The sequence below is a fragment of the Budorcas taxicolor genome, chromosome 19 (genome assembly GCF_023091745.1).
Source record: "Budorcas taxicolor isolate Tak-1 chromosome 19, Takin1.1, whole genome shotgun sequence".
Classification (NCBI taxonomy): Eukaryota; Metazoa; Chordata; class Mammalia; order Artiodactyla; family Bovidae; genus Budorcas; species Budorcas taxicolor.
Genome location: NC_068928.1, coordinates 25,937,445 through 25,952,287, shown reverse-complemented (window position 1 = coordinate 25,952,287; position 14,843 = coordinate 25,937,445). Strand labels below are relative to the sequence as shown.

Here is a 14,843-nt window from a genome sequence, read left to right as displayed (position 1 = left end):
GGGCAGAACAGCTCCTTCGGCTTTGTTTCCGCTCGGTCCCGACCTCGATAGCGTCATCAAAGCCTAAGGCAGGGAAAACGCAGTACCGGTGAGCTCAAGTCTCTGGGGAGGTGGTGCGCTACCCCGACAAACGCCACTCACTGGGTACTGCGCGCTCAAGTCCGCCAGGTCCCGCGCGCCGGGTTCTGTCTGCCCCAGTTCGGGGTGGGGTGGGGGGCACAGCTGGCTCCTGGGAGGAGGGGTCAGGCGATGCATCACAGGGCTCCGGCCCAGCCCAGGCCAGGGCGCCGACCCTCCCCTCTGGGCCCTCTCCGGAAGGCTGCGGGCTCGGGTCGGCTCATCCCTTAAAAAACAGAAGGTTGGACTCGCTGTACACGCCCCAGACACATAAACGACAGGCTCCCTCTGCGTGCCCCCACCTCACACAGCGGTAGGGTGCAGAGACATTATCTTCATTATAAATGGGGATCCATCTCACCGCGAAGATTCTAAACGTTGGAGTCTGACTGTGTCCCCGTGCCCTCGTCCCCAGGTGCTTATTTCATTAGCGACAGCTGCTTTGGATGTTTCTATTGATGGACAGTTAGACAAAGGTGGTGACAAGCAGAGAAGACACAAGCGTCAAAAGCTAGACGAAGGGCGTGCGGGGCGTCTCCAGGCACAAAATGCTGAGCACTTCCTTTCCCTTCCCTCCCGCCTCAGCCCTGCGCGCATCCCGTCCCGCCCGTGCCAATCAGGCAAGCTGTAAATGGATATAGGTAAAGATGCAGGAGGTGATGGAGAAGGCGATGGCCGCGTAGATAAAGATGGAGAGGTGCGGAAAATGGTCGAGATAGCAGCCGTCGTCCAATGGAGGGGCCTCTTCCTGGGGCTGGGGGCGCGTCGCGCCCTTAGGGGGCTGCCCGGGGCGGGCCCCCTGCGCCTTCCCGCCAGTGCGCCGACCCGCCTTCCTGCCCCCGGCCCACGCCGACTTGGGCCCACGGACAGCGGGGGGCTCTTCCGGAGGAGCCTTGTCAAACAGGCCTTCGGAGTCAGAGTCGGGGTCCGGGCGAAGCTGCTCGGGGTTCCAGGGTTTGCGCTGAAAGAGTTGGTCAGCCATTGGCGAGGAATGCGGGGAGACGGGTATGTGGGTTCTGAGTGGTCCGCTCCTGGCAAGGTCTAGGCGCAGTGGGCGGCGACAGCGGGGCTGCGGCTGTATTTCAACCACCCGGGTGGGGGCGGAGCCGGGGGCCTCTGCAGGGTCTGCGCCACGTCTGTCTCAGTCGTGGAACCTCTTGTTTCTGGCTCGCGCTTCAGCTCCCAGACTGTTGCAGAGGTTGACTGTCCGGGTTCAACCTCCAGGATGCTCCAGGGCTGGCTCCTCGGGAGTCTCTGTGTAACCTGTCTTGTTTCCATGGCAAAATGACCCGGGGGCGGGGGGTGAGGGGTGATGCAGGATGCCGGTGGGGGTGAGAGCTGCTCACGGGGACCCAGGAGGGAGAAAAGGGGACTTGGGGCCGAAGAGGCTGAAATGCAGGATCCCAGTTCAATGCGGAGCTCCCTGGGGGTTTATTTCTCCTTTCAAAAGAAATATTATGTGATCTTTTAAAATTAAAAATTTAATACATAAAGAAATTAATACATAATCTTTGTAGAAAACGCAAAAGTTGGAAAACACTATTGCAAAAAGAGTAACAAAACAGTCTCCCACAGTCTCAAGCCCAGAGGTAGAACAGTCAGCAGTGGTGGTGGTGGTGCTTCTCTTCCTGCTCCTCACCCAGGAAGGCAGTATCCCCACCTTTGGGGCGTATCACATATGATTAGAAGATTAGGAACAAATACTTTCAAAGATCACCTGAACTGAGCAGCCGGCTCCCCCACTGCCACCCTTACCCAGGGTCCTCTTGGCATCTGCAAGACTCTTCCACGGGTTACACTGGTCTACCACAGATGGCTGAGTACCATCTTCTGGCATGTCTGTTGCACCCACCTTTCCAAAGCTGGTTGGTGTTCCCTTGCGGAATTGGGGAAAGCAGCCACTAGGAGTTACTTGGGTCCTAGTGGTTGGGAGGGGTACATGGCAGGCCCTGCCAGTTGCTGAAGACCCTACTCTGCCCTTAGGAACTCATCCCCTCTTGCAACTGAAAGGCCCAGGGGAACCAGAACTAGCATGCTGAAACAATGTCATCAGGGTGCCATCTCTCTCCATCTCACAGAGCTTTCAGGGACTTCTTGTGGGGCCAGAGTCTACCACATAGTGCATAGTGGTAGGTACTCAGATAAAATTTGTTGAATGAATGAATCTCAGTGAATGAATGGTGGTTGGCAGCAGCAGGATCGCAGTCTCACAGTTTAGCAAGTCTAGCTGAAAGAGCACCTAGTTGCCTAGAGGTGGAGTATATGGAACCGTTGTTGGGAATGTAAAATGGTGCAGCAACTTTGGAAAACAGTCTGGTAAACTGCATGAAAAATTCAACCATTCACTTACCATACAACCCAGGAATTAATTCTACCCCAAGGTTTCTATCCAACAGAAATGAAAACATATGTCTGTGTAGAGACTATATGAATGTCCATAGCAGTGTTATTGGTAATAGCCCCAAACTGGGAACAATCCAAATGTCAATCAAATGGTGAATAGATAAACAAAATGTTGACTATCTATGCAATCAGATAATATTCAGCAATAAAAAGGAGTGAACTACTGAAACATGCTACAATGTGGATGAACCTCAAAAACATTATAATAAGTGAAGAAAACCAGATGAACATGAACACAGATTGTATGATACATTTAAATGAAATGTCCAGAAAACAAAAATGAGATATCACTGCACACCTGTCAGAATGGCTATGTTGGTCAGGATGTAGAAAAAAGGGAACTCTAGTAGCAGTTTAGCAAGACAGAAAGTCATGAGGATATTCATGTGCTTTGATACAATCATCTCACCCCTTCATATTGATTTCAAGTCAACAGTCTAAAGGGTAAAGAAAGCTTTCGGCAGAAAGATTCATACTGTTTACCATGGCAAAGAAACTGGAGCAAACTCAATGTTGGAACAAGAGGAGAATACTTAATTAAATGATAGTGTGGATACTGAAGCCATAAAATTGAAAGACATTTGCTCCTTGGAAGAAAAGCTATGACAAACCTAGACAGCATATTAAAAAGCAGAGACATCATTTTGCTGACAAAGGTCCGTATAGTCAAAGCTATGGTTTTTCCAGTAACCATGTACGGATGTGAGAGTTGGACCATAAAGAAGGCTGAGTGCGGAAAAATTGATGCTGTTGATTGTGATGCTGGAGAAGACTCTTGAGAGTCCCTTGGACAACAAGGAGATCAAACCAGTCAATCCTAAAGGAAATCAACCCTGAATATTCATTGGAAGGACTGAGGATAAAGCTCCATTACTTTGGCCACCTGATGCAAAGAGTCTACTCATTAGAAAAGACCTGATGCTGGGAAAGATTGAGGGCAGCAAGAGAAGGAGACAATCGAGGATGAGATGGTTGGATGGTACCATTGACACAATGGACATGAGTTGGAGCAAACTCCAGGAGACAGTGCAGGACAGGGAAGCCTGGCGTGCTGCAGTCCATGGGGTTGCAAAGAGTTGGACATGAATTAATAACTGAACAACAACAGTCCACTGCATGGTGTCACACAGAGGCATCAGAGAGATTATTCTCAAAACTCTGAAGTAGCTTGAGGGGTGCTTGTCATGCTCTAAATCAAAGTCAGAAAAACAAGATTTAACACCACATGTGCTAGGATGACAAGATGAAAATGTATTCCTACAGAGAAAGGTTAGAACAGGAAGAGTAAAGATGTTCATTTTTGAATTGTTTGAATGGTGAGATCATAGGGCAATTTCTAATTTTTCCAGACTTTGTTTACCATTGTTATACTATTTTTTTGTGCAACAAAAGCAGTTAATAGATGAGAAAATCTAAAAATGGGCCCAATCGCCACTTGTCGAATTAACAATATCCTGCAATGTTCTGATTGGTGCCTATGCAGACTAAGGACAGTACCCAAGTGTCTGGATGGCCCCACATTGCCTAGCAACCACATGCTCAACAGTGGTTGCTAAGAAACCAGGGACAGAGACAGGACTCTTGACTAATACCCAGTGTCCATCGCGCTGCAAGCCTCTTCCCCTTGTTACTGAAAGCTTGGCCTCTCTGTACACCGGTGCCAAATCAAATCTCAGAGACTGAGTTTTGGGTGATGTAGAAAAGGATAGCTTTATTGCTTTGCCAGGCAAATGAGGACACATCAGCATTGCCTCGAAATACTATGCGTCCCGACCTGGGAGGATTTCATAAGACAGTCACAAACTGTTTGTGTGTGTGTATGTGTGACAAGGGGTTTCGTAAGACAGTCATAAACCGTGTGTGTGTGTGTGTGTTCTTAAAGAAGATTATTCATGAGAATTGTTCAAATAGTAAGGCAGAATTTATTGAGAACTACTGTGATAGATGGACTTCCCAGGTGGCTCAGTGGTAAAGAAGCTGCCTGCCAAGCAGGAGACGCGGGTTTGATCCCTGGCTCGGGCAGATCCCCTGGAGAAGGAAATGGCAATCCGCTCCAATATTCTTGCCTGGAAAATCCCATGGACAGAGGAGCCTGGCTGGCTGCAGTCCATGAGGCTGCAGAAGTGTTGACGTCGACTTAGTGACTAAACAACAACTACATTGTGATAGGTATAGGAACTTCTGTGATAGCATCTGGCGGCAGAGGGGAGAGACTGGGCTCAACTCTGAATACAAGGAAAAGTTGGGGGTTTATAGCCAAGGACAGAGTGGGCTGGCTGGGAGATGGGGCAGTGGTAGTGGTGCTGGTGGTGTGTTTGTCAGTGGAAAACTACTGGGAGAGTTGGATAATTCTTTGCCAACAGGATTGTTGCTGAAGGCAGGCCAGAGTGATCAGATATCATGTGGAGGATGAGGAATTTAATCAGGTATCAAGGGTGGGCGATTCTGGATAAACTAAATAAGTAGGGTTCTAACTAAACCTGAACAATGCAAAAAAAAAAAAAAAAACCGACACAGAAGTCCAAGAGTAAAGGCCCAGCTGGGAAGAAGATTCAGAAGAGCCTAAGTAAAGTTCGGTCCAGGAAAGATTTTGTCAGTGGGTACATAAACATATATATGATTACAGAGATAGGGCTTCCCAGGTGGCTCGGTGGTAAAGAACCCGCCTGCCAACGCAGGAGACGCAGGATGTGTGGGCTCATTCCCTGGGTTGGGAAGATCCCCTGGAGTAGGAAATGACATCCTACTCCAGTATTCTTGCCTGGGAAATCCCGTGGACAGAGGAGCTGGGTGGGCTACAGCCCATGGGGTTACAAAAGGGTCGGACACAACTCCTCGACTAAACGACAAACATCAGAGATAGGAAAAAGGTGCGAAAGGAGATACCTAAGGCTGTTATCAGATTTCTCCATTTCTAGGGCACAAAGCGGTAGCAGTACTACCAACAGCAAGGATGTCTGTGGGCAAAGGTCTGACTCAAATGTCACCTCCTCAGGAAAGTCCTTCATGAATGTCGCTTCCTCAGGAAAGTCCTTTCCCCCTGAGCATTCTAGAGTTGTATGCTGTTCCCTCACCCCCGACTATCACCCTCTCCAATTTTTGTTTTCGTAGAAGTACTTGAGTATGTGAAATTCTCTTCTAAATGAGTTTATGTATCTCATTTTTGGCTGTGCTGGGTCTTCCTTGCCATTCTCAGGGTTTCTCTAGTTACAGCAAGCAGGGGCTACTCCGTAGGTGCAGTGTGCTGGCTTCTCTTGTTGCGGGGCACAGGTTCTAGGCATAGGGGCTTCAGTAGCTGTGGCTTGCAGGCTTAGTTGCTCCGAGGCATGTGGAATCTTCCGCAAACAATGACTGAACCCGGATCCCCTGTATTAGCAGGCGGACTCTTATCCACTCTATCACCAGGGAAGTCCAAAATGGATTCATGATTTCTGTGAATATTTCCTTACCACTGGAATATAAACTGCTCACCTAGAACATCCTCAGGCACAATGAAGGTAAGATTTGTTGACTGACTGACAGTTGTTCACTGAATCAGTAGCTGTGGACTCACCTTATGCATCAGTCCATGCCATCCTCAACCGTTTCAGGTAAGTATCGTTATCCCCCTTTAACAGACCCAACAACTGAAGTTCACAGCGGTTTAGACTTTTCCAGGACCACATCTAGTGGGTGAAGCCAGGATTTGGTTCCCAGCTCACTGGCTTTCCCTCAGTACCCCAACTGTTGGCGATTAGGATTCGGATCCAAAGTAGTCAAGCATCTTTCCCCCAGTTCCGGACCTGCCTTTGTTTCGGGCCATTCTCCTCCCCCAAGACCCGGCCCTCTTTTCAGTTGGCTGCCATGAAGATGGCTCCCCATTTGGGAATAGATTACTGGGCCTCCGGAATGAGAGATGCAATGCACTGGAAGGGAGGGAAGTGAGTAGGGGAGCCCCGCGGGAGAGGGCAGAGCAGGCAGACCCTTCCTCACACACCCTCACCCCTGACCTCTGCCTCCTCTCCCTGCGGTCCCGCGAGCCCGGGTCTTGGCCCGGAGCACACCCTGTGGTGGCACTGCACCTGGGCTTTTCCCACACTTAGTCTACAGAGGTCTCCGGTCGCCACCCTCCTAGCTAGAGAGAAAACTCAGCTGGATGCGCCCCCAGGAGGCTTCTTGCCAGAGGCCTGAGCTCCTCCAAGAGCTTGTGGGAAGACCGGGCGGCCTGGGCACCTTTGCGTATCCTGGGGCCACCCTATCCCCAGCTGTGGTCTCTGCTTCCTCTCCATCATTCTGGAACTCATGCACACTTCAGCTCTTCCAGGCCTTGGGGCCAGTTGGGAGCGGAAAGGGCAGGCGGGTGTGAGTGAAAATAGAGGACTTGTGTTTTGGAGTGTTTGATATTCTGTCATCTCGTGGTTTGGGGGAACAGTGTGTATAGTGTGCGCACCCGCCTGTCTGACCTTTGTTATCTGTTCTCCCTGTAGAAACGAACAACCCAAGACTGACAGCTGATATCAACCAGAAGTTTTGGTTTGCACCGCGACATTTCCCCTGACTTTATTTGGGAGTTGTTGCCGAGTCACTTTCTGCGCTCAAATATTTTGTGATTTGGGGGGACATCTCTGCATTATCCCAGGAGTTGGCTGGTCTGTGTGGAACAGGATGTCCTGGGAGTGGGACCGCAGCCCTCCAGCCACTGTCTTTGAGGAGGGGTTGCCTTGGAGCCTTGGGGGTAAACCTCCCTCTTCATGGCCCCTTTGATGGGTGGGCCTGGGGTTGTGGGTTTGGGGGAGCCTGGAAAGTAGAGACACCCTCGGTCACGCCTTCTGCATGGAGGAGCCTCTGCGTCCCTTTCTTTTCTTGGCCTGTCTACAGGTTGGTGGGTGGGCTCGAGTTCTCCTGGGAATGAACCCTAGGAGGCCCCTGAGGGGAGTGTGGGTGCCCCAGCCCTGGCTGGACAAGTGAAAAACCAACCTGTTTTTGTTCCTGTTCACAAGCCACTCAAAACCCCCAAGGTGTCCATTTCCATTGCCTATCTCCAGCCAGACGCCCCCAGGCCCACGTTCTCTTTGCTCCTCTCTGCATCTGGAGAGCACAGGGAGGACTCTGGGTTTGGCGGCTGTGGCCAGCGGACCAGGGTCTTGGGCTGGGCTGCTACAAGGTCTGCAGAAGTCCTGCCAGCTCCAGATGGACATTCTCTGAGATGCTGTTGTTTCACGTGGTCAGCTGGTCCATGAAAGCCAAGGGAGGCTGTCTGGGTTCCTGTGTGGCTTTCCTGGGCAGGGCAAGGTAATGCCCAGCAAAGGCATCATCATCAAAGTTTTCTTTAGGCCTAGAAGGCAACTCAGATGGTAACTTGTTTCCCGATGAACAACAGACCCAGGTGCTCTCAGGCAGAGCTGGGACTCACAGCCTAGCTTGTCAGGAGCCCGACCTGGTCTCTTCACTGCCCCACTTCTCCCAGAGTTCCATGATTAGGTGAGGATGGGTCTCCTTCAGGGCTTGGTAGAGGCGATCTTTGCAGGCCCAGTCCCAGGATCGGCTGAAACCAAACAGCTTCCGCATCTGGCCTGGTGCAGTGGCCTCCGCCCGCACCCCCTCATACTGTTCTTCGCTCAGCACCAGTCCATGCAGCTTGTCCAGGACAGGTTCCACGGATGTCACTCGAGCCACCAGCTGCTCCCGATATCGGTCCACAAAGTGCCTCAATCTCAGGGCAGCTGGGGAGTCAGGTGAGGCTGGAAACAAACAAAGAAAGGCTCGTACCACTGCCCCTTCCTCCGACCCTCCATCTCCACTTCTCTTCGCTCAGCTCATCTGCATCCCTGGCTTCCTTCTGCCCTGTAAAGGCATTTGACCACCAGAAAGCCACTTTTGCCCTCCCTCACATCAGCACCTGGCCATTCTGCTTGAGCTTGGGGTGGGGTTCTTGGTGGAGGCATTTGAAGGTGGTTTGGTGGGAGGTGCCAAGGCCCCCATGGGCAGGAGTAAGGGGCCTGGGGCACACAGAACTCTCCAAGGCCTGACTGCTTGGGAGGTTTTATGATGAGAGTCTTTCCTTTCTCTCTTCCCAGCTCTCCAGGACCTGAAAGTTCACCCCAGAATTGCCAGTAGCTCATGTGGTCTCTAACAGCTGTTACTGACCTCTGAGGCCTGGAGGGACCAGAGTAACTGCCCGTCTGAGATCTCCTGGAGGGAAGCAGAGATGAAGAAGCATCTGTAACAGTGCTGGTTATTTACACACACGATACTCCTCTAAACTCCTACCTACTTCCGAGAGTCTCTCCTTCTGAGAACACGCTATGGATAAATTCTGATAGAATCTGGAATAAGGGCTGGAAGGACCTTTAGAGATTATCCAGGTGCATCCCTTCCTTATGCATACGGGGAAACTGAGGCCCAGAGGCCATGATTAGAAAGAGGGTGAGAGAGAGAGGAGGCATCCAAGTGAACAACAGCAGTTTCTCTCAGCTGTTGTTAAACCAGACATGGTTTATCCAGTGTTGTCCTGAAGGGAACCCTGATAGAGAACTAACCAGGGTTTAGATAGCTTAAACTATCTAAGATGTCCTTAAATAGTTTAAGGACGTCTTAAACTTCTGAACAGACATCTACCTCCTTGCCCATGTTTGGCCTTCTAGATTCACACAGATAAATCTGTTCTGAATTTTGATGTCAGAAGATTAGGGACTTCCCTGGTGGTCCAGTGGCTAGGACTGTGTGCTCCCAATACAGAGGGCCCGGGTTCAATCCCTGCTTGGGGAACAAGATCCCACCTGCTGCAACTAAGAGTTCATGTACCACAACTAAAAATTTTCAGTGCTGCAACTGAGACTGGCCCAGCCAAAGAAATAAATAACTTAAAAAAAGGAATAGGAAAACCTTAGCACTTGGGAGTAATGGGATAATTTCAATACCAAAACAACAGAAATAAGGGGCTTAGACAGTTACTTGCATAAGGCAAGGAAGGGGCTGTTTACAGCAGCTCCTGTGGACAAGGCCTGAGAGTCTGAGCAGACTCAGATTCACTGTGACCTGATGGTCTGTGCAGGTGGGCACAAGACAGGGGAGCTCCAGCTGTGGCTCCAGGAGCATTGGGTTCATCTGGAGGATGGAGGAGGGTATTCCACATCCTCCCCGAAGACTGGACACTCAGGGAGTCCATTCTGGCTCATCTGTAAATGGGAACATCTACCAGGAAGGTGTCTAGATGGCAAAGAACTTAAAAACCAAAATACAAGAGGAATGATGGGAGGAAGTAGGGATATTTAAATTGCATAAGAGGACACTTAGGGGAGGCCTTGATCCCAGTCTTCAAGTATCTCTTCTTGAAGAGATACTCTTCTTGATGCTTTCTCCTGGGCTCTCCCAGGAGAAACAGATTAGAAATAGAAATAGATCTGTCAGTTCCAAGGGACAGAATCAAGATAGGCAAGGATGTTGGCTTAATACGAGGAAGAAGAATAATATTGCTACTGTTTCCTAGGGACCACTGGGCTTTCCTTTACTATTTCCAGCTCAGATGGTAAAGAATCCACCTGCAAATGCAGGAGACCCAGGTTCGACCGCTGGGTTGGGAAGATCCCCTGGAGAAGGGAATGGCTACCCGCTCCAGTATTCTTACCTGGAGAATTCCATGAACAGAGGAGTCTGGTGGGCTACAGTCCATGGAGTCACAAAGAGTTGGACAGGACTGACTGACCAACACTTTCACTTTTTACTAGGGACCACAGCATGAGACATGAACGTACCTCATTTTATTTAATCTTTCCAACAATTCCATAGGTTAGGCATTGTGATCCTCACTTTACAGATGAGGAACCCAAGTTCAAATGAGCTAGGTAATTTTCTTAAGATGACCCAGCAAGTAAGGGCCCTAGCTAGGGCTGGTGAGTTCTCCACCTGTGTCTGCACCCAAGCTGGGACCAAGTAAAGTCCATTCTCTTTCTACCACACTGTGATGCCTGTGCTGCTCAGGATGGAATGTGACCAACAACTGACAAAGGCTGTTTGTCCTAGGAAGGACTGTCCAGGAGATTTTGTTCCTTGGGGGTGTTGGTGTTGGATTAAGAGACTGTAAAGTTTCTTCTGTTTCTGAGAGTTCGATATTTGGATTCCTTTTTGCCTGCCTTGACAATAACTGAATGATCCTGGTTAGAGTATCTGATATTGCCAGAACTGGCCTAATCCACACAAGCATACAACCGTCTAGCATCTAGTTGTTACGCTTTTATTTCTTTGGCCGCATGGCATGTGGGATCTTAGTTCCCAAATCAGGGATCGAACTTGTGCCCCCTGCAGTGGAAGTCTGGCCACTAGTTCTTCCTCTTTCATCTACCTTCCAAATTCTCATGCTGCTGCTGCTGCTAAGTCGCTTCAGTCGTGTCCGACTCTGTGCGACCCCAGAGACGGCAGCCCACCAGGATCCCCCGTCCCTGGGATTCTCCAGGCAAGAACACTGGAGTGGGTTGCCATTTCCTTCTCCAATGCATAAAAGTGAAAAGTGAAAGTGAAGTCACTCAGCTCTGTCCGACTCTTAGCGACCCCATGGACTGCAGCCTACCAGGCTCCTCTGTCCACGTGATTTTCCAGGCAAGAGTACTGGAGTGGGGTGCCATTGCCTTCTCCGAAGCTCTCATGAGAAACTTCCAAAAATCTTGTGGGTATCAAAGTCTATTCAAGAGCAGAGTGGACATGCATGGTGCAAGAGAGAGAGAGAGCACGGGGCTTACAGTCAGGTTAACCTGAGTTCCGAAGAATTGATGCTTTCGGACTGTAGCGTTGGAGAAGACTTAAGATTCCCTTGGACTGCAAAGAGATCAAACAGTCCATCCTAAAGGAAATCAGTCCTAAATATTCATTGGAAGGACTGATGCGGAAGCAGAAGCTGCAATACTTTGGCCACCCGATGCGAAGTACTGACTCATTGGAAAAGACCCTGACACTGGGAAAGATGGAAGGCAGGAGAAGGGCATGACAGAGGATGAGATGGTTGGATGGCATCACCGACTCAATGGTCGTGAGTATGAGCAAGCTCCAGGAGTGAGCTCCAGGAGTGGTGATGGACAGGGAAGCCTGGAGTGCTGCAGCCCATGGGATTGCAAAGAGTTGGGCAAGACTGAGCGACTGAACTGAACTGAACCCGAGTTCCAATTCTGCTCCTATCAGTTGTTGTCACTAGGAAAAGGCACAGAACTCCCGTGGACTATTTCTTTTCACCAGCAAGTTGTGATAATACAAATTCTCTTTCACACACACACACACACACACACACACACACTCTTTGACTTTCTCTTGTCCCACCTCTGTGCTCGCTGGACTTGACTTTACCTGGCTTCACCAAGGCTTCCCACACCACAGTCCCATCTTTCTTGCTTCTTATTTGCAACCTGATCCCTGACCTCAAATGGCGAACGTAGAACTCAGAGAACAGCTGAGATTCTCTGGGGCTCCGATAGCAGAGCTCCAATTCCTGCAGAGAGAGAGAGAGAGAATCACTGAGTGAGAAGCCACCTTTCAGCCTGCTAATAAGATCTTTCCCTACCTGATACCTCACTTGGCCCTGCTTAACCTCACTTGGCCCTGCTCAACTCTGACCATCTCCTGGATTGAAGTCAATCTTTAGATCCTGCTTTTTTCTTTCTTTTTAAAATCTTTATTTATTTTTGGCTGCACTGGGTCTTTGTTGTTGCCCAAAGACTTTCTCTAGTTGTGGAGAGTGGGGGCTAGTTCCCTGACTAGGGACTGAACCTGGGCCCCCAGTACTGGGAGTGTGGAATCTTTTCTTGGTTGGGGGGGAGTGGGGGAATATGGAGTCTTAACCACTAGACTGCCAGGGAAGTCCTTGGTGGGTTTAATTGGAGGTTATTGTCAGTCTATAGCTCAACTCTTCCCAATGTTGCCCCCATCCCAAATGTGACCCCTCCCCAACTTCCTGTATCCTACCCTTTGAAGCATTCCTGCTCACCCTAAATCTCACTTGCTGTCTGTGTTGTGCTTAGCCACTCAGTGGTGTCCAACTCTGTGATGCCATGAACTATAGCACACCAGTTCCTCTGTCCATGGGGATTCTCCAGGAATCAAACTGGGGTCTCCTGCATTGCAGGCAAATTCTTTACCAGCTGAGCTGCCAGGGAAGCCCCACTTGCTGTTTGCCCAACCCCAGTTCACCCAGTTCCTGGGAAAGCTCTGAGACCCACTCACAGGTATTTCCAAGCAAGACCTCTGACCCCAGTGATGGCTGACCACCTGGGCTGCTCACCTCAGGCAGTATTTCCAGCTTCTCTGAACCAGACACAATGTAGCGGGACCCCATGTAGAGCGGGGTCAGCGGGGGTGGCTTGTGAATTCGCACAAACTGGAACTTCTTTTCTTCATCGTCTATGGCCTGAGGAGTACAGAACAAGGATCAAAGCAGATATGTCTGGACCCTGACTCGGATTCTGCCTACAGAACCTGGTCTGAACAAAGTGAGATGATGTTTCTGTGTGTTTCTGTGGGTGATGGGGGCTGTACCACCCCTGCTGACTTCCCACCCCCCACCCATGCTTGGCCTCTGCTGTGCTCAGGGTGAGAACTGGGGCAATGTTGGAGAAGACATGGTAACAGGGGAAAAGAGACAATTCTAAGCTCCAATACTTTGGCCACCTGATGCGAAGAGCCAACTTATTGGAAAAGACCCTGATGCTGGGAAAGATGAAGGGCAGGAGGAGAAGGGGATGACAGAGGATGAGATGGTTGGATGGCATCATCAACACAGTGGACATGAGTCTGAGCAAACTCTGGGAGATGGTGAAGGACAGGAAAGCCGAGTCCATGCTGTAGTCCAGGGCATCACAAAGAGTTGGACATGGCTTAGTGACCAAACAACAACAACAATAAGCATGGAAACCACCCACTCTTGACTCCTGGGAAGAGGCTTGTCCTGACATGAGTGATGGTGCGGCAGAGTCAGCCGGAGGAGACCTTAGGGAGCCAGACTAGTCCATGGCTGGGCAGGAGCATGGTTATTTACCCATGTCAAGGTTCCTGCTTGTAAGCGGCCCATCCCAATTCCCAGTTGACCCATCTAGGGGACCCTTTGGTTGTGTTTCCTGTTTGCTGTCAAGCCCACCCTGGCCCAACCTTTCTGGCTCTTATTGCCACCTTCTGAATGGAGCAATCGCTGGGGATCAGGTAGAGGTGGAAGGTAACTTCTTCAGGCTGGAGGTAATGGTAGAGCAACACAGTAGAGGTGATGGGAATGAAGCGCAGGGCAGTGTGGACCATCCGCAGTAGAACTCCCATGGGCGAGAAACTAGGGTTTTCCAGGACGGCGTAATGTGGCGTCACCCTGACTGGCTTCTCCAGGAGCATCCCCTCCTCTTTGAAGTGGGCCACGTGAAACTGAGAGATGTCCACATCGTTCCCTGTCAAGGGATGGATATGAGAGGCAAGGACTTAGTGCCTTACTTGGCTGGGGGAGTGATGCCCTTGAATGTAGGCTCAGTGTTCTTCCTAGGAAAGCCATCGTGCATAGGCCTGCCACCTTGTGGGGGCCTCAGCAATACTGTCTCTAGGGTGGGAGCACCACGGAAACTCCCTTTAACCAAACCCATGCAGAGGACCAGCCCCTGGCCCGGGAGGTGGGAAAGCTATGCACCCCATGGTTACTGGCTGGTGTGGATTCTCTAACCATGAGGGCCACTGAGTGATGTTGGCGGGTTTGACTCCAGGCAGAGGGAGGACAAGGAGGAGGAAGGGACAGTGAGGAAATGGAGCAGCCAAGGGCCACCCACCACTCATAGTCTTCTTTTAGGGAAGAACCCCTTCCCCACCAGTGTGGGGGGTCTCGGCAGGAGACAAGCTGGGCCTCCCACCCTGGAAGTTGCTATTCCCTGGTGGCTATGATGCAGGCATGTGACCAAAACTTGAGTAAGTGAATGCTCCTTACCAGGACCTGGATCTAGAGAGAATGAAGAGAGATTCTTTTGGCAGGAGGGTCCTGCAATGGCTGTGCCTGCAGCACAGGTCTCTTCCTAGTTTTCTTGGTTCTCAGCATCCTTGCACACTGCCTGTTTTTTTTTTTTTTTGTTGTTGTTGTTTTAATGTTGCCTAATCTTTTGTTAAGTCTACAAGTTACTCAGGAATCTTTTTATATATTCCTTTCCTGCCTAAATCAGCCAGAGTTAGTTTGCAGTCAAGAAGTCTGACAAGGTATGGACACTGATGAGTTTGAGATGGAGAGACAGCTTGAGAGATGAAGGCTGGTAGTGGGAGAGACACAGGCTTAGAAATTAGGAGTCCTGGTTCCATCTCTGTGTTGCTTGGCAACTGCAGCAATGCAGTGGTTTCTGGGGTAG

At 50.2% G+C, this 14,843-nt stretch overlaps 2 protein-coding genes across 2 annotated transcripts in view; both read right to left on the bottom strand.

Annotated features, from left to right (window-relative positions):
* Nucleotides 1-733: 733 nt before the first annotated feature.
* On the bottom strand, nt 734-1,099 carry LOC128064368 (uncharacterized). The gene has a single exon (XM_052657023.1). It carries the CDS (start codon nt 1,097-1,099, stop codon nt 734-736), a length of 366 nt encoding a protein of 121 aa, XP_052512983.1.
* A 6,824-nt stretch (nt 1,100-7,923) lies between these two features.
* Nucleotides 7,924-14,843, bottom strand: part of NLRP1 (NLR family pyrin domain containing 1) — a 31,557-nt gene continuing 24,637 nt past the window's right edge. Inside the window, exons 14-18 of the mRNA XM_052657890.1 lie at nt 13,648-13,910; nt 12,764-12,889; nt 11,833-11,974; nt 8,647-8,691; nt 7,924-8,240 (exon numbers count right to left, since the gene is read on the bottom strand). Coding sequence (XP_052513850.1) covers nt 7,924-8,240; nt 8,647-8,691; nt 11,833-11,974; nt 12,764-12,889; nt 13,648-13,910 — 893 coding nt within the window. The remainder of the gene's footprint in view (nt 8,241-8,646; nt 8,692-11,832; nt 11,975-12,763; nt 12,890-13,647; nt 13,911-14,843) is intronic.